Source organism: Rhinatrema bivittatum, chromosome 4, assembly GCF_901001135.1.
Source record: "Rhinatrema bivittatum chromosome 4, aRhiBiv1.1, whole genome shotgun sequence".
NCBI classification, from domain to species: Eukaryota; Metazoa; Chordata; class Amphibia; order Gymnophiona; family Rhinatrematidae; genus Rhinatrema; species Rhinatrema bivittatum.
The window spans coordinates 167,601,239-167,620,173 of NC_042618.1; the positions used below are offsets into that span (position 1 = coordinate 167,601,239).

The 18,935-nt window shown below is 45.7% G+C and overlaps 1 protein-coding gene across 2 annotated transcripts in view; it reads left to right on the plus strand.

The window, feature by feature from the left end:
- The window catches only part of ENPP7 (ectonucleotide pyrophosphatase/phosphodiesterase 7), a 107,652-nt gene extending 89,672 nt beyond the window's left edge, over nt 1-17,980 (plus strand). The window contains exons 6-9 of one of the 2 annotated variants that reach the window (XM_029599171.1): nt 4,143-4,163; nt 4,823-4,843; nt 12,748-12,886; nt 17,468-17,980. In XM_029599171.1, coding sequence (XP_029455031.1) covers nt 4,143-4,163; nt 4,823-4,843; nt 12,748-12,886; nt 17,468-17,477 — 191 coding nt within the window. In that variant the 3' untranslated portion in view covers nt 17,478-17,980. The remainder of the gene's footprint in view (nt 1-4,142; nt 4,164-4,822; nt 4,844-12,747; nt 12,887-17,467) is intronic. The other variant, XM_029599174.1, reaches the window with a different exon arrangement.
- The last annotated feature ends 955 nt before the right edge of the window (nt 17,981-18,935 follow it).

An 18,935-nucleotide genomic window follows, 5' to 3' on the forward strand; every position in this document is an offset into this window, starting at 1 on the left:
TCTGCCATGCATTTAGTGTACAAGGAGAAATAACATCTAGAGAGGGAGCGAGCGCTTCTGGACGTGATAGCACAGACGGGCGCTTTGGAAACATGTAAGCTTTATATATATGTAGCAATTATTATCTGCAACTGGTTCTTCTGCATGATTTGATTTTATTTGTTCTATCCTTTTACTGCTCAAATAAACTTACTTTCCTAAATACCTGGAACCGGGCTATACTAAATCAAAGTTTGTGTGTGACTATTTGCGTGGGGAATAAGCTCCTGGGTTCAAGCCCCCCCCCCCCCCCAGGTATAATCCCAGTCATTGTGTGTGTAGTTACGCTGGGTAGGCTTCCCCAGGTAGTCCTGTGTGCATGCAGGTGACCAGTCCCTCAGGGAGCTCCCAGTGTAGACCCCAGTGAGATTAGCCCCTCCAGGTCAGAGCCCCTTGGGAAGAATGTCAGTGTGCACGGTCTGAACCCCGAACACTCATGCATCATCGAGCCCCATAAATGCTCCTGACCAGGCTGTAGTCAGAACTGAATTTTTTTTTTTTTGGGGGGGTAGGGTTAATTTGAGGGGGCACTGTGCTAGTGCCCCACCACCATACCGCCATCTCTTACCCCAGTGTTTCCCAACTTTCTCCTGGAGGCACACCTAACCGGTTGAGTTTTCAGGATATCCATAATGAAAATGCATGAGATAGATTTGCATACACTGGAGTCTCAGGGTTACAAAGCTCTGATTACTGGCAACATTCTGTATCTTCTGTCTTTTCACTCTCTCTCTGACTTGGCTGTCTCTCTCACTATCCCTCTGTGGTAATGGCAGCTACTTTATGAAAGTGTTAAACTCTCCGGCTGCAATAGAGCATTTTGTAAACAGGCTTCCAACCAGCCAGGCATTCCTGAACTTTTACACTGCTGAGAGGAGGGGGGATGTTTACCTGCCAAAAGTAAATAGGAAGATTTTGATGGCCTCAAATCTTTGCAGCACTAGCCCCAGGACAGTGTGGTTTCCCTGTTCAAGTTACACTTTTTGAAAGCAGGGGGCTCATGGACTGGCAATGATTCTGGTGCCGCCAGGCCCTCTAACTGCTGCACCTTTAAGGACTGACTCAGATGTGACATGATCCTGCTGCTAGGGGAGGGAGCCTGAGACAAATGTCCGGGGGGGGCACAGACCTCCGACGCCCCCTGCTCCTGACTATGCATCCTGGCCTCTCTATGCAGTCCTGGGGTTTCCTGCTTCCAGGCCCAGGAATACATTGCAACGAAGTCTCCCTTCTCTCCGGTTCTGAGCTCTCCCTCCGTTTACAGGCCAATAAGACCTAAGTTGTTTTTGTTCTTGATGTCCCATCAGATCACTCCCCTCCACCCAACTCTCCCCCCCAGCCAAGGCAGACAACTCAGGCATTACTCTTTGATCCCCTGACCACTTGGAAATCTCCAGGCACTGCACTCCCAACCTCTGGGAAATAAACGTAAAAAACAGTGCAGATTCTCTGAGGAGAGTAAGTGCAGTAAGCCTCATTACCACCCCCCGCCCTCGCAGCAATAATTTCAAAGTCATACTGGGTCTACAAACAAGCTGTGGGTGGACTGAATCAATAACTCTGTGGCAGGCTTCAGGTGAAGAAGGCAGCAGAGTTCTGGAAAGCTTGTGGCAGATGCACTGATTTAATCCCAAGGAAAAAAAATCTCAGCTACACCTTCTTAGTTGACCCCTTGCCTGTACAAACTCTGAGAGGGAGAAGGCCATCCTCCTAATCATCTCACTCACGCCCACAGGAGAAGATTTAAGGGGTTTGCAGAAGTAGAGCTAAAGAGTGAAAAAAAGCCCACACGTCCCTTGTGCTGCCAGTACCCTGCGCCCACGGATTTAATTTTCTGCAGCTTCTAGCAAGGGAAAACAATAATTCACAGAAAATAATTCTGCAAACAAAACTTCGTGGAAGATGTGCAGAGGGGATTTTTGCGCAGGTCTTCTGTGTAGCCCTTTCAGGCCAAAGGCGGCCATAGAAGGAAGTGGATTCAAAAATATAAGAATATTCCCATGATAACAAAATCTTCCGCACTAGTGTCTGAGCAGGCTGAAGAGTAAGGACTGGATAAATGGAAGCTTACATGCATTTATTTATTTGTTTGTTTAAACGATTTCCATCCCAAGTCCTATTTATTTATTTTATTTATAAGCATTTGATACTCTGCCTTCTCCTAAAGTTAGGCCCAAGGCTGATTACTTAAGCAGGCCCGGTGCGACCAGGTGTGCATACGTGCAATTGCCTGGGGCGGCACAGCCGGTAGGGCGGCAGCAGCAAAGGAAGGGAGCTCAGGAAAGGGATCCGCCAAAGGCCATGCACTCACCAGAGGCAACAGCAGAAGAAAACTGGGAGCTCGTTCTGCAATCCCTCCTCTTGTGCTGGCTGCCCCAGAACTCGATACTTACGGTGCTACTACTGCCTGTATCATCATCTCACCATACACCAGGGGAGCATACAAGAAGTGCTACCACTGCCAGTGTTGACTACCGCGGGCCGGCCTGCACACGTGGAGGAGCAGCAGGAAGGATGATTACAGCTCTGCTATTCGATGAATCCTCCTCTCTTCCAAGGAACGAGGCATCGGGTGGCAGCGGCGGCAAGAAAGACCCATGGACCCTGCATGCATAGAGACTGTGTAAAAATGAAGCCTGCCTGTGGAAGGATGGGGGTTGTATGTGTGAGTGAAAGGAGCCTGCCTGAGGGGGATGGGGGGATGTGTGTGTATGTGAATGAAAGTCTGCCTGGGGGGGGGGGGGGGGGGCTAGTCATGAATTGAGAGCCTGCCTGGGATGGATGGGTGGGTGGGTTAGTTGGTTGGTTGTGAATGGGAGTCTGCCTGAGGGGGAAGGGTGTGTTTGTGTGTGAATGGGAGCCTGTCTTGGGGGGGGGGGGGGGGGGGAGTGAACATTTTTTGCCACTAATCCATGACAAGCACGAGGTGACTGAAAATCAAAATTTTCAGGTATGGAAAGTGAGGTATTTTTCTCTTCTTGTTTTAATTATTAGGTGTTTGATGTGTCTGCTATTTTGAAATATCTTATTGCTGTTTGGAAATTTTTAAAACTTTATATATGAGCTCTTAATTATTGGATGCTATTCTATTTGACATCTTTTTGGCAGTATGCTTTTTATTAGTATGGCTTATTATGATTGATTTATATTTCTTGATTTTATTGTTTGATTTATGAGGATTAGTGAGATTTCTGTTTCTCCATTGCTTTATAATATACAGAGTCTAGCTTGGTTTCTGTCTACACACTTCTATTAATATTTATGGTATCTTTATTCTCTATTTGATCAAGTTCTGTCTGTGTTCTGCATGTGTAAGCGAGGTGAGGTATTTTGCTAGTATGTATAGTTTCTATGTAGGAATTTAGAGCAGACTGGTTTGTTCTGCTTTCTTAATAAGGCCTGGTGTAATATTTGCCCTTTCATAGATAGGGTTGCTCCTGTTTGAGTGTTTGCAGTTTACTGTTTTGGTTTGGGATTTTTACTATATTGTTGGCGGTCCAAGACGCATTGCAATAGGCTTAGTATTATATGGGTTCCAAGTGTCTTTTTTTTGCAGGGTTTTCTGGTTGGCACCACAGCAGTGCATGTTTTTCTGTACAACAAACTGGTGCTGGCTACGGAGCCCAGCCAACATCAATTTTATGTACCGGTAGGTGGAGAAGGAGCAGCTGGGGATCATTCCTTCACAATTTAGAAAATTTTGGACCTGTGGATGGGGTAAAATAGGTTCCGGGGAATGTGTTAATTTTCATAGTTTTGATTGCCAGAGGGAGCAGGAGTTTTTTTGGCAGAGGGATTGGGACAGAGCGTAAGACTGACAGTTTCGATTGTGTGCTGAAATGACAGGAGTCGGATGGCACCTTATAGACTAATCAATTTATTTTTATTTTTATTTATTTATTTAGATTTGTATTACACTTCTCACACTTTTTTCTTAAATTTTTTTTTTTATTTAAGCATGAGCTTTCGAGAATAGTTCACTTCATCAGATGCATTGTGTGTTGGTTACTGGGGAAAACAACAAACATTCAGAGATAAGGATACATTAGATAGGAGTGATTTCTATTCAGCTTGTGAATTAACTGTTTTTACTTTTTTCACAGCGGAGACCTCGACATTGCCCGGTAAGTCACTCCTCATGTACTACTTCTGTCTAGCCTGCAGGCCCTGGGCAAAGCTTCGGCTCTCCTGTGTTACAGCTCTGCCGCGGTGTTCAGGGTGCTAAGGCACAGCTCAACCTGTAGCGCTAAAGAGTGAAAAAAAGCCCACACGTCCCTTGCGCTGCCAGTACCCTGCGCCCACGGATTTAATTTTCTGCAGCTTCTAGCAAGGGGAAAAAATAATTCACAGAAAATAATTCGGCAAACAAAACTTCGTGGAAGAAGTGCAGAGGGGACTTTTGCGCAGTTCTTCTGTGTAGCCCTTTCAGGCCAAAGGCGGCCATAGAAGGAAGTGGATTCAAAAATATAAGAATATTCCCATGATAACAAATTCTTCCACACTAGTGACTGAGCAGGCTGAAGAGTAAGGACTGGATAAATGGAAGCTGACATGCATTTATTTATTTATTTGTTTATTTAAACGATTTACATCCCAAGTCCTATTTATTTATTTTATTTGTAAGCATTTGATAGTCTGCCTTCTCCTAAAGATAGGCCCAAGGCTGATTACATAGAGTAATGGATACATTCAGATATGATTCAGAGATAAGGATACATTAGATAGGAGTGATTTCTATTCAGTTTGTGAATTAACTGGTCTATTTTTACTTTTTTTTTCACAGCGGAGACCTCGACATTGCCCGGTAAGTCACTCCTCATGTACTACTTCTGTCTAGCCTGCAGACCCTGGGCAAAGCTTGGGCTCTCCTGTGTAACAGCTCTGCCGCGGTGTTCAGGGTGCTAAGGCACAGCTCAACCTGGTATTAGAGCTCCCCCAGGTGGGCACTGTCCACACTGCAGCTACTACTACCTCACAGGGCCAACTCTACTGCCTCCAATTCATAGATGGCAGAGGGGGACGGTGAGGCCCAGCCAGGCTCTGCCCAAATTCATTTACACTAAAGTCTCCGTAATTGTTGATGTGATAACTTTGCAGTGCCATAATGTTGATTATTACTACATCAATATCTGCGGCGCAAAAATCCGCTACTACGTTTCATTTAGAAGGAACAGGACAGGAAATATTTAAAGGAGAGATCTTGAAGTAACCATCTCAGGTGACCTCAAGGGAACCATTCAGTGTAACAGAGTAACGAGGAAAGCTGAGTTGCATAAACAGGCAAAGGGAGGTAGCATTTCCCTTGTATAGGTCATTATTGAGACCCCACCTGTTTTGTAATCCGCACCTTCATAAGGACACTGAGGGGAGGGTTTCGATTCCAAGAAGGGCTGTTAAAATGATACAGGGCTGCAACTCAAAGATTTGAGATACTTCAATTAAACTCAGTGAAGGAAGGAAGGGAAGTGGGAATTTGAGAGAAACATTAAAATATTTGGCAGGTTTCAATAAATCACAGGATAGGAAAATATTCTATAGAAAAATGCATTTCAAGGTCAAGGGGGTCATAATCTGAAATTGCAAGGAGGAAGGTTCAGAGGAAACATGAGAAAATACTTCTTTCCTGAGAGGGTGGTGGATGCCTGGGATAACCTCCCAATCATCTATAACCAACCTCGTTCCCTTGTCTATTATACTCAACAACCAACAACCATTCAAAAGGGAACTTCTCGTTATGTGGTTTCTTTTGTGCGGTAGCTAGCGTAGCGTCAGCCTTTAAATTGGCTTGACTCTATGTGCTAGCTTCCGCGTTTTTATTCTTTATTTTGTTTGAAAATCACTTTTTTTTGTTTCTATTTTTTCTATAAATGTTTAAGAATAGTGCTTCATGGCGCTCCCATTTTTTCTATAAATGTTTAAGAATAGTGCTTCATGGCGCTCCCGTTTATGCAGGCTGACCCGGTTTCAATGGTAAATCTTTATCTTAAGGTCGCACTTAGCTTAATATGTATCTATTGCCGTTGCTGATCGGGGTCCGCTTCTGCTTGCCAGCAGCGGACCCCGGTCAGCAGCGGCAATAGATACATATTAAGCTAAGTGCGACCTTAAGATAAAGATTTACCATTGAAACCGGGTCAGCCTGCATAAACGGGAGCGCCATGAAGCACTTTTCTTAAACATTTATAGAAAAAATGGGAGCGCCATGAAGCACTATTCTTAAACATTTATAGAAAAAATAGAAACAAAAAAAGTGATTTTCAAACAAAATAAAGAATAAAAACGCGGAAGCTAGCACATAGAGTCAAGCCAATTTAAAGGCTGACGCTACGCTAGCTACCGCACAAAAGAATCCACATAACGAGAAGTTCCCTTTTGAATGGTTGTTGGTTGTTGGGATAACCTCCCAGCAGAGGCGGTGGAAACCAGTCCTGGGGCAGAATGTCAGCATGCACAGGACGGGGATAGAGGACAGTGGTAGAAGCAGTGTTGGGAGGTTGCTGTATTGCAAACAACCCACCCTTCACTGCTTCAAGACAGAGGCAAGGGGGGAGGCGATAAGGAGAAAACAAGGGGTAGATAAAAAGGAAGAAATACCGCAGGCTACAATGTCCCAGAAATCAACCATATTGATGCCTGCAGGCTGGTGGCGAACAAGTACTGTCCAGCAAGGCCACATACAGAGCTAGAGCCATGCAGTTTGGCACCTATGGCCCAAATGAAAAACTGTGCCCTCATCCATTACATAACACACGACACCACAGGCTGGGAGACTCTGTTAAATATTTGTTTTTGCATAAATGGGAGGTGAAGTAGATAAACATTACGTATGCAGAAATATACACATAAAGAAGAATGTGTAATTTATAAAGAAGTTTGTCTTGTTCTATTTTTAAATGAGTCTTTTTTTTTTTTAACTCACAAAACCACTGTTTCATTCCAATGCTTGTCACAAATTGGTATGTAAACTTTAAATATTTGTATAAATCACTTCTATGTAGTTGCCCTTGTTCTAATTTAGAATTTGTATTTTTTTGAAAGTTTTTTATTTCAGTTCATAAGTACATATCTACAAGGAAGCAAATAGTGCACAGGTTAAAAGTACAAATCAGCAGATTGTTTCGTTGGTTCCTCCCAACTCAGCCCCTTGGCAAAACACGATCAATCGTGTTAAAGGACTATAAACCTGAAATACTCTGTGACCCCAAGCACGGGAATAAAACAGCGGTATTGTGAATTAAAGAAAAACTCTTATTTAAAAACAGAATGAGAACCTTCTTTATTACATATTCCTCTTTATGTACATATTTGTTTTTAAAATGTAAAACATTATTTATAATCTATAATAAACATAAGGTGGACCCTGGTCCCAAAATGTGACCCTTATATCAGTATAGATGTAATCCGTAACCTCTACCCAACTGATTAATAATCTCTGCCTAGTTAAGAAGTAGCGGTTGAGAAAGGAGTGTTTGTCTTTAAACCATGATGATTTCACCCACGATCTATCATGGGTATAAAGGGTGAGACTCACAGGGGAATGTGTTACTTTGTGGGGATTTTACTGAGGATTTTCAGTTTACGGTTACCAAAATCACCATCAACAATTTTGAATAGGTAATTTTTGTATGTGACAAAAATATATGATTTTAAAAGACAATAAGTAGAAATATCCAAATATTTTTAAAACTAGCTATTTCAAAAGTTAAAGAACTGTGTTTTTGCCAAGTGATGATCAGATTGTAAGCCAAGTGCTCCTGAAAGCCTTTTTCAATGGAAGTACTGGCTTCCATGAGCATGCTTTTATCACTTTTGTTGAAGCCTGCAATTTTTATTATAGTAAATTAACTAGGTTCTAAATCTCATTAACAACAAAGCAATCTCCCTCCACTACCAGGCACATTGTGATGCAACACAAAACCCGGTAAAAAAAAACCCAACACACTTAGAACCTTTGTAGCAAATCTGCAATACCATAACAGCACGAACACCCAGGACTCGCAAGGAACAACCCTTCCTGCGAAAATGCAGCAGTGCAAACATAGCAAGGGGGCCGTAGAACCCCTATGCACCTCCAACTGGGAAATCAGAACAAGCAGCACCTCAGATCCCTACTCTGAAACGAAACACTAGCAAAATCCTTCACTTCTGTCACACACGCAGAAGATGCCCAGGTTCTCGCCAAATTCAGAATAAGAGATCATAAATTAGAAACAGAAACGTGCAGATAAACTGGAAACCTGGGAACTTTCAAGCCCTGGTCACCCTCCTGTGGACTGGGGAGGGGGAGGAAGGATCCCAGCATTTTCCCCACTCTTTCGAGGACAGACCACCAACATTCTCCCTCTTCTCATCTCCCTTCCCTCCCCAGCATTAACTCCATCTCCACTGGATCCCAGCACTCCCCCCACTCTACCAGGCTTATCCTCCTGCAGCAACTCTTGTTCTTAGTACCTTCTCCCCAGGCTTGTTCCCTAGCACTCGTTCCCCACCACAGATCGCATCCCTCCACGCATTTTCCCCTTTCCTCCACCAGCCCTCCATTTCCCTCACTCTCTTCCCCACAGTACCTGAACTCAATCTGCTCTGAAGTGCCGGGCAGGTGGAATATAAATCAAATACATAAGATTAACAAATAAGCTGGTAAGGGGTGCTGCACAGAGTTGGTTATATTCTAGGCTTGATTACCTTGTATCGATGCAGTATTCCACAATAAAGATATGTTGGAAAAAAAATTAACAAAAAAAAAAAAATCTGCTACCCGCCTCTTTCCGCTTAGCCAGCAAACTCTTCTTCTTCCCCAGCATCCACCCCACATCTCCCTCCACTTTGCCTCTGTATCGCTCCATGGTGAGACCGCACCTTGAATACTGTGTACAGTTCTGGTCGCCGCATCTCAAAAAAGATATAGTTATGATGGAGAAGGTACAGAGAAGGACCACCAAAATGATAAAGGGGATGGAACAGCTTCCCTATGAGGAAAGGCTGAAGAGGTTAGGGCTGTTCAGCTTGGAGAAGAGACGGCTGAGGGGGGATATGATAGAGGTCTTTAAGATCATGAGAGGACTTGAACGAGTAGATGTGACTCGGTTATTTACACTTTCGGATAATAGAAGGACTAGGGGCATTCCATGAAGTTAACAAGTAGCACATTTAAGACTAATCGGAGAAAATTCTTTTTCACTCAACGCACAATAAAGCTCTGGATTTTGTTGCCAGAGGATGTGGTTAGTGCAGTTAGTGTAGCTGGGTTAAAAAAGGTTTGGATAAGTTCTTGGAGGAGAAGTCCATGAACGGCTATTAATCAAGTTTACTTAGGGAATAGCCACTGCTATTAATTGCATCAGTAGCATGGGATCTTCTTAGTTTTTGGGTACTTGCCAGGTTCTAGTGGCCTGGATTGGCCACTGTTGGAAACAGGATGTTGGGCTTGATGGACCCTTGGTCTGACCCAGCATGGCAATTTCTTATGTCCTTATGTCCATTACCCCCTGCCTGCCTCCCCCCTTCCCCTTCAACAGTATGTGCCCACTGCCTTTCTTCCCTCCTTTTTTGCAAATTTACCACTTGCTCCCCAGTATTTGCCTACCTAATCCTGCACTCATATCTTCATTAAATTTGTGCGGCAGCTTCCATGCTGCAGCAGCACAACCACTAGCAGGTTCATACCTCGGGGGGCAGGCGCTTCCTGCTGATGATCTCATGTATCACATGATCTGCACCCGGAAACGTTGGCCAACCAGCTTTCAATCCCCTGGAGGCTGCACTGTCACAGAGAGAAGGTGCATAGGGGCAGCAGAAGAGAAGCTTCTGGTCTGCCGTTGCTCTTTTGTGTACAGCAATGCCCAGGGCTGGGGCAAAGGTATTAGGTGACCTAGATGAAACTTACAGCCTTACACCCCCTCCCCACACAGCTTTAAAAATGATTTTACATGAAAAAGGATATTCAGTCTCCTGATGTAAAACTATCACTTGCAACATGTAGATTACATTTACATGCATTGCTTTGGTGTCAACCAGAAAACGCTGCAAAAATACAAAAAGGAAATTGGAAACCGTATAGTATTAGGTCTACTGTAACCTGGGTGTAGGCTTGGCCCTCAGAAAGTCACAAGAAAAGGGATGTACAGTGACAATATAATAAGCCTTCCATATCAAAACAGTGTTAACTGTCAGCACTCAAACAGCAACCACCTTATCTATGAAAAGACCATACTGCAAATGTGCAGGCCCTAAAACACTAATACACCTCCTAGTAGGAAAACAGAACAAGCCAAGCTGCTATAGATTCCTACAGAGAAACTACACACTTCAGTCACTTGTGCAAAACACAGACAGACCCTCAAATATAGAACAAAGAGACCATAAAATATGAAAAGAAAAGTACAGGCAAAAACTGAACTGGAAACTGCCAGATTCTCTATGCAGTGCAACAAAGGAAAAACAGAAACATCACCATTCCTTATAAAATATCAAATAATAAAATCAAGAAATATAAATATCAATAATAGTAAAATCATACCAATAAAAATAATTCAAAACAGTCAACAAAGAGAATATCCAATAATTAGAAACTTATATAAAAATTTTCCAAACACCAATAAAATATTTCAAAACAGAAAAATCAAATAATACCCAATAATTAAAACTAATAAGGATAAAAAAAATCCCCTGCTGTCCATTCCTGGGAACTTTTGATTTCTAGATGCCCTGAGATTGTCATGGATTAGCAGGGGGAGAGTAAGGGGATATGGTGCACTTTATCCTCTCTCTCTCTCTCTCTCTCCCACACAAACACACACACATGCTGTCACTCATTCACATTTTTCCCCTCTGTAATTAGCACCATGGCCAGAGGGTTCCACGGTGCTCCTGACAGCATACAGTTGGCACCTACAGCCTCGGCCACTTTGGCCATAGGCATGTTGCAGCCCTGGGTCCAAGGCAGCTAAATATTCTCTGGCAATAGTCTCACTAATTTTGGTAGCTGTTTAGATTATTTCAAAGCTTGGCAGTGAGATATGAAAGGAATGGAAGGAACAGGCTGATATTTCTGCCATTAGGTTCCTTCTTATGACTCAGGTGACCTCGAAAGCTCATCTTTAGCCAATTCTCATGTTGAACCACTAAAACAAATCAAAGCTTGCACAGCACAGAGATCCTCCTGTGTCACATGTAATCTTTAATGGGGTTTTAACTCCAAGGGCACACAAACATATTTGTTTCTTCGGGGCTACTCTCATTTTTAATCTTAACCCTGGGAGAATCCTGGATGGGGGATTATTTTTATGAGGCAAAGTTCTCGCTTATGGCCTGCACCATGGTGTAGACTGTAGGTGCATCTCATGAGGTGAGAGGCTGTGACAAATCAGACAGGACCAGGGTCTGGGTGTTAACATAAAGTTTACTGATCAGTAGTCATAAATTAAAGACCATTTGTCAATAATGTTGAAGTTACATCACACCAGATGCCCTTTTATTCCGGCATCTGGGTAGAGCCCCCTGGTGATATTTACTGCACAAAGCTCACCCAGCGGCTATCAGAATCCTAGTGGAAGGGTCCCCAACTTCAAGCAAAAAGCCCTACCTTAGGTCATCTCCTCAGACACCCAACCCGTCTTGATACCATGGCTGGAGATCCAGTTGGGGTCTCCCGATCTCGTTCTTTCATCCTTAGTTGATATTTCTGGGGGGACTTCTCGTGGGGAAAAGTGGGATCAGGCTACCTCAGCACTGCAATCCCTATGAGGAGGGGGATCCAAAAACCTCCCCACTCTGTTCAGATCCAAAAAACACTTCTTAAATTTAAACTGGATTCATCTTCTGCCCTCTCTGTCTCTCACAGCAGGATCCATCACCGGTGCTTCCCACCTAAGGCTTAGAGTGGGCTCAAAGGTCTTTGGCCCTCCTTTGAGAGACATTTTGCCCCAAAAGGGTATAAGGCGTAAAAATCTCTCTTTTTTGTAAATTAGTAGGAGTGCAGGGAGTGCACGATGAGGAGTCACTTCTAAATGAAACTCCATCAGGTGAAGCTGGGAGGCCTCACCAGAGTGTGAAATGTAGACATCCTGACTCTTTCAATGCTTTCTCAAACTGATCCCAAAGTGTCCTAAAATAGCTGGGCTAAATAATATTGAGGCATCCAACCATAGCTCTCCAGGTGGGAGGGGCTGAGGGAGATGGATGGCTCCTTAATAGTGGGTTCTATGCAGGGACAGTGACATCTGGGGTTTGCCACACACAGATATGGACAGGAGCTCTTTATATTTTGAAAGATAGCTATGGGATCAGTTGTCTATCCAATTTTGCAATCGTGCCAGTGTGACAGAGTCGGGAAACTGAGATTCTTTCAGGTGTTTGCTCTGATCTCAACTGTGGGGCTCCTTCAGTGTTTCGGTTCAGCCACATCCACGGCTACACTGTCCATTCTTGGTTTAGCAGGGAAGGGAGCAGGTGAATGGGAGGATGGGGGAAGCATATCTGCCCACACTGCTGGGTACTGCATTCCCAAAATTAGGTTCACAAACGGGAGAAACATGAAGATGGCTCTAGGAGGAGAAAAGATGGGGAGAAAGAGAAGGTGGAGAGATCTAACAGAGAGAAAAAGACCTGGGACATCAGGCCCCGGGTGCTAGTCCCAGCTCTGTCCTTTAATCTCTAACCTGGGATCCACTTTATCTCCCTAACCTGTCGATTTCCTTTGCATTCCAGGAGTAACTCCGTCACCAAGTCAATCTCAGGTCGGATTCATTGTGGTGATCGTATTAGGCTCAATTACGGGTGTCCTACTCCTGATTTTCCTAATTGGTCTCATCGGCACATCAGTAAGCAGAAAGAGAAAAGCAAGAAGGTATAAGGTGATATCTGAATAATAATTGTCATCAGAGTGGCACTAGTTTGGCCTGATCTTGTTCAGGGTCAGTCTTTTAAATTGCACAATACACACCCTCAAGCTTGGGAAGCCCACCCACCCTTCAGCTGCGACAAAGCAATAGTTACCAAGACAATTCTGTTACAATTGTTAATACTCTGTGGGGCCGATGCAGTAAAGTTTGCCCAGCCTAGGGCACAGCTAAACGCATTGCGACATGGGTTTTGGACGCGCTTCACTAACATCTGATGCAATAAGGGGATTAGCACGTCCAAAACGTGTGCCCAAAAAAACTGCTTAGCCAATAGTGCTCATCACATGTAAGTAAATTCCATGTAGATGAGGCTATTAGCTTTTGCCCCCCTGATGCAGAAAATTCCCCAGCGCCCAATGCACACTTGTTACCGTGGCAACTCCAGCCCCAGAACTGGCGTTAAGTCATTTCGTGAGTCAAGGGCTCATGTTAACCTGCATAAGTCAGCTGTCTGTGCAGGTAAATGGAAGATCAGACTTGTCCACAGAAGTGTTCTGGTGGCATGCATTAGGCATGTATTAAATGCATGTGTGTACATTGTATTTTTAATATGTACAGCATGAACTGGGTGAGACAACTAAAATATTGATTGGACAATGCTTAAGGTTTGTGTTCCGTGTTTTCTTAAATGGTTCTAAAAAAAAATGTGCAACATGCCGTTTAACGTGCCTGACTTATGTTCTTCTTTTTTTTTTTTCCTTCTCCTAAATATATGCGTACTTTTGCCTGCCTAACACTTTTTATGAACAGAAATTTAACCAAGGGCTAGATTTCCTCATTCTGGAGCCGATGCAGTGGGCACACAGCCACATTTCCTGGGAGCCCAATGCTTTTCGGCGCCAGGGACGCACGATTTATCGCCAACCTGTCCTTTTTACCGCACCAGCTCATTTTAATATAAAATCGGGTGCCCGGCAGGGGTGGCTGTGCACGCGTCAGGAAAACGGTAGCTCGATACGAGCGCCCGTTTTACCACCCGTCTTTATTGCATTGGCCCCTGTGGGCAGGAGAGCATCAGTGCTGGTGATCTCCCTCACCCATGAACCCTCTGGCGACTCCATCCCCCTCCGCTAGCAGCTCCTATGGGGTCCCCAGTCCCAGGCGAGAGTATTCCTGCCTGGATTCGGATTACACAAAGCCAAAGTAGGGGAATTAGTGGGGAGACAGTGACCCAGGGCAGGGTGCCATCCTATTCTCAGCTGCTGTGGACCCCAATTGACACCTCCTATTTCCTGTGACAAGCAATAAAGCCGCGTGCCTGCAGCCTTAGGCCACTTCCATGAGCCTACAGGCCAGCCAGCTTACCGAGCTAATTCAATACATCTCTGAGGAGCTTTCAGCCGTGCACTGTGCGGGTGAAGAGAGCAGAGCTCTCCAAAACTCTTCACAAATGTATGAAGTTACTCAGGTTTCAGCCACGGCTTCAGAGACCTATTTCGGATTTTGGCTCCCCAGGCACTGTTGATAGAGCAACAGGGAGCAGAAAGTGTAAAGCTCAATTCTCTAGTTTCCTGTGGCAGCGCAGGGATAGATTCTGTGGCAAAAAATGTAAAAGTTCTGAAGCAAATTGGCAAACATTTCCATTTTTTATATTACATTATAAAAATACATTTGTTTTACAGCATATTTATTAGAATAAATAGATAATTGATATAATTCATTTTATTTCTATTGGTGATGAAAGGTGATTGCAAGTATCAGTACAGGGAAGAGACTTTATGACTGGAGAGAGGAAGGGAGGAGGATCAGGAATGGGGGTGAGGAGAAAGGCGGAAAAGGAAAGAAGACTGGAGATGGGGGGATGGGAGATGGGGAAGAGGAGGGGGAGAGAGAGGGAAAGAGGGGGAGGTTTCTTGGATTGAAGATGGACTAGGAAGGATTGGGGAGTGGGTTCCAGGATCTGGGAAGAAGGGAGAGGAAGGAAGGAAGGAAGAAGGGGATAGAATCCAAGATCAAGGGAAGGAGGGTTTGAATTGCAGTGGTTAGGGAGGGGTTCCTACCATGCTCCGGTTCTGCTCCTCCTTGCATCCCTCTCTAACATCCCACCCAACGTGTAGGGTCCTTCATTTTCAGTTTAAATTGATTTTCAGCCATAAATTCCCAGATTTTTCCAAAGGTGACAATCGGTTTAAACTGATTTTCACCCTAATTTTAGGCTGATTTAAAAGCTGCTGCAGATATGGTGTTTCAAGGCTGCCAGCCGCTGAGCCCATGCTGTGGTTCAAGTTCTGCCGCCTCAACCTCTAAGCAGCCAAAGTGCCTGCTGCCTGGTGCCGCGAATGCGTTTGAAGCAGGTCCTGTCCACTGCGAGCCCTTTCCAGCAGGCTCCCTGGCCCTGTACAAAAGCAGGAGTGCAGTCTTGCAGCGTGAGGCAGCCTCAGTAAGCAAACTACCGAAGGAGAGAGGAGACGCCTGGAGCCCCCATCAGGAAGAATGAATGACGTTGCAGTGCAGGGAGGGGTCGGGGGGTAGGAGAGAGAGATTCTCGGTGGTGAGGGGTGGGGGGCAGCAAGAGGGGCATGCTAGGCAGAGGAAGGGGTAAAGAGTGGGTGACTGGGAGAATCCTGGCTTCGGTCCAGCAAAATAAATTCCCATATTTACCTAGAAAAATTATGGGTTATTTTTTTCAACCGATTTTCCCCTGTTCTTATTCTTATCATAATAAACCCTGATCAGTTCTCCGAAAAAAAAAAAAAAAGAACCATAAAAACTGAAAATGCAGGTCCCTACCAATATGACATTCACATACACACTTGGCACCAGTCCCTTCTCTCTCATGCACGCAAGCAGTGCCCCCTACCCCTATTTCCCTCTCTCTGTCACGGAGATGTTCACGTCCCTGTCGATCCCACTCTCATCCCCCAGCCTCTTTCCCCACACTGCAATGATCTCTATTCAGCCCCTCCTAATCTCCCCAAAATGATTCCCTCCATTGCTCTGTTTGCTGCAGGTTCACTCCCCCCTCCTCTCCCGTCCCCTGCATGCTGCCGGGGGGGGGGGGAGGCTGGCTCAGGAAACAAAGTGCTGTTCTCTGCTGAGTGCAAGGCTGGTGCAAGGGTATTCGGCCCCCTAGGCTTCCCTTCGGTCATGCAGCCCCCTCCCCCAACTTCCCTCCAGTACAGCACTTCCTCCTATCAGCGACAGCCCTTTGGGCCTCGAACTGACTGGATTCCCCCCCCCTCCCCACACACATTTTGCTGCTCTAGGCAACCACCTAGTTTGCCTAATGGAAGCACCGGCCCTGGCTGAGTGAGATTCAGCATAGCTGAAAGGCAGCAAATCTTCAGACAGCCTGCCGACCCCCCCAGATTTTTGCATCCCTAGGAATAGGCCTACAGGCCTATTGACAAATCCAGGCCTGTACAGCTTGTATGAGGATCTTTATTTCTGCACTAAGCAGTAATCCTGCCCTCTGCCCCATCACTGAAGCTGCCCGACACTTCGCCTCACAAGGAGAGGAGGAAAGCCCTGGAGCTGCAGAAGTGTAATAAACTGAGAAAGGGCAGGCTGGCCACATAGGATAAATTAGATGTGATCACCCAGTGCAAACCTGATAAATGCATGGGGGTGGACGGACAGAGAAGCACCTGGTCAGGCATGGAAAAGCTAATAGGTACGTCTGCTACAATATGAAATGGCTTGAACACCTGCTCTGGCTGCTGTTAGCCCTAATATTAACTGAGTGGATCTGCCCAGCACTGGAAGCCCCACCCCCCCTGCCCCACATATAAATCATAACACTGTCCCCCACAGTGCAAATCCCAGCACTGGAAGCCCCACCCCCACAGTGCAAATCACAGCACTGGAAGCCCCACCCCCTCTGCAAATCATAACACTGTCCCCCACAATGCAATTCACAGCACTGGAAGCCCCACCCCCCCACATGCAAATCATAACACTGTCCCACACAGTGCAAATCCCAGCACTGGAAGCCCCCCCCCCCACACATGCAAATCATAACACTGTCCCACACAGTGCAAATCCCAGCACTGGAAGTCCCACCCCCACAGTGCAATTCACAGCACTGGAAGCCCCACCCCCACAGTGCAAATCACAGCACTGGAAGTCCCACCCCCCCTGCAAATCATAACACTGTCCCCCACAGTGCAATTCACAGCACTGGAAGCCCCACCCCCACGGTGCAAATCACAACGCCATCCCCAACAGGCATAGACTGAGTTAATTTCTCTTTCGCCTGAGGTTCCCAAAAATTCCTTCTTTTTCAGGCATAAGGCCACTCATACAGGAAGATCTTACACCAGCAAGAATCAGAGATCCCAGCTACCCCCCCCCCCCCCTCCTCCTTACAGGGCTATCTCCGGAGTTTCTCTGCACACCTTCCTTACCCAGCTACTGAACTCTAATTCTAGGACTCCTTGCAGGCTCTGATACCAATGGAAAAATGATTCCCAGGTTCCTTGCGGAGAATTAGGTTTAAAGGTCTCTGCTCCAGATCCCAGTTCTGTGGTCCTTTCTTTTCTCCTTTTTTACATGGGTTGAATGAATAACTATTTTATTTTCTACAGGTGCAAGTAATCCATGCACACTGAGACACCGACAGAAAGACCACCGAGAGTCACATGGGACGGCGGAGGGGGTGGCGGCTGTGCCGTTCTCAGCCACGGACGAGATAGACACACCTCAAGTCTGGACTCCACTCGGTGTCAGTGCAACAGACAAACAACACTCGAGAATGCCCTTGTTCCACAGAGGGGACACCGAGTAACTGCACCCGATTAATTGAACCCAGTTTCTGGACTCCATCCCTTCACGCCTCCTGCACTTGAACGGAAGAGGAGGGCATTAGGGTGTGCTGCAGCCATCCAGCTGATGTTACTCTTGCCAATGGTGGAGCTTCATGACCCAGCTAGCTGGGGGCCACTTAAAGCCTGGTCCCCGGGTGCTTTCTACCTCAGATAATTATGAGCATCACAGCCTGAGAATCAGTCATCAGAAAGCCAACAAGAGCTGTATCATGTTGAGAGCTTGCACGTTATGTTCCTTCTTCAGACTCTGGCAAATAAAAATGAATCACTTTCCAGGTTTTGGGTCTTTCTCTGCTTTCCTTCGTAAGGCAAGAAAATAGGGGGCTCGCCAACGGTCCAGCGGCAGTGCCACCGTACGGGATCCCCAGGTTAGATCTCCAGTCTCAGCTGCTGCTCTCCTCAGGCTGGCAGGAGCTTTTACAGCCCTGAAGTGAGAGAGAGAGAGAGAGCTACAGCCCGGACACCTACTGGCTGGCTCCAAAGGGCCCTGGCCTGCCGTTAATGGAATGCTTGTGGTGCCAGGTGGCTTCAGCCAGGGCAGGTTCTGCTTATTAAGCTGGAAACCCAAAGAAGCAGCAGTAAACTACCGATCGCCCCTTGCCCCCTCCCAAAAAAAAAGGGAAAGCATAAAAAAATGTAGGAAGCTGCTGTCTATCCCCCCCCACACCCCTAGAAATAGCCAATTTTTCCTGCTCCTTTCATCAGTAAGTGATGAGTTTGTCCTCCCCCTTCACTGAAGAACAGGAAACAAGATGTCAGCCGCGTGCAGAGACCGCAGCCCTAGAGCAGCCTTAGAATGGAAGGAGAGGCAGGATGGCAGGTTTCAGTGCAGTAAATAGGGGGCAATGAAAACCAATGCAGGTGGCACCAGGGTTGAAAGGCTGAATTAACTCGTCCCTTTCCAGCCCCAACTTGCCGGTAGCACATTTCTGCTCTGAAAGAACCACTGTTGAGCATCACCTGCTCTGGGGTCTATTGACAGAAACCTCCACCAGTCCTTTTATCTTCTTCTGAAACATTTTGTTAATCACACAATGACAGATGACAGCAATTGTTTAATGGGGGGGGGGGGTATCTTAGTACATTCCTTGGAGATAACGTTTCTGAGAAATTCTTGCGATCCGGGTTTAACAGGTATCCTCTGCTCCTACAGCCCTCAGGATTAAGTTCCTGCTCCTTTGTCTGGGCCTTTGCTCTCATCCAGAATGCATAAGGCACTCAAGAGACA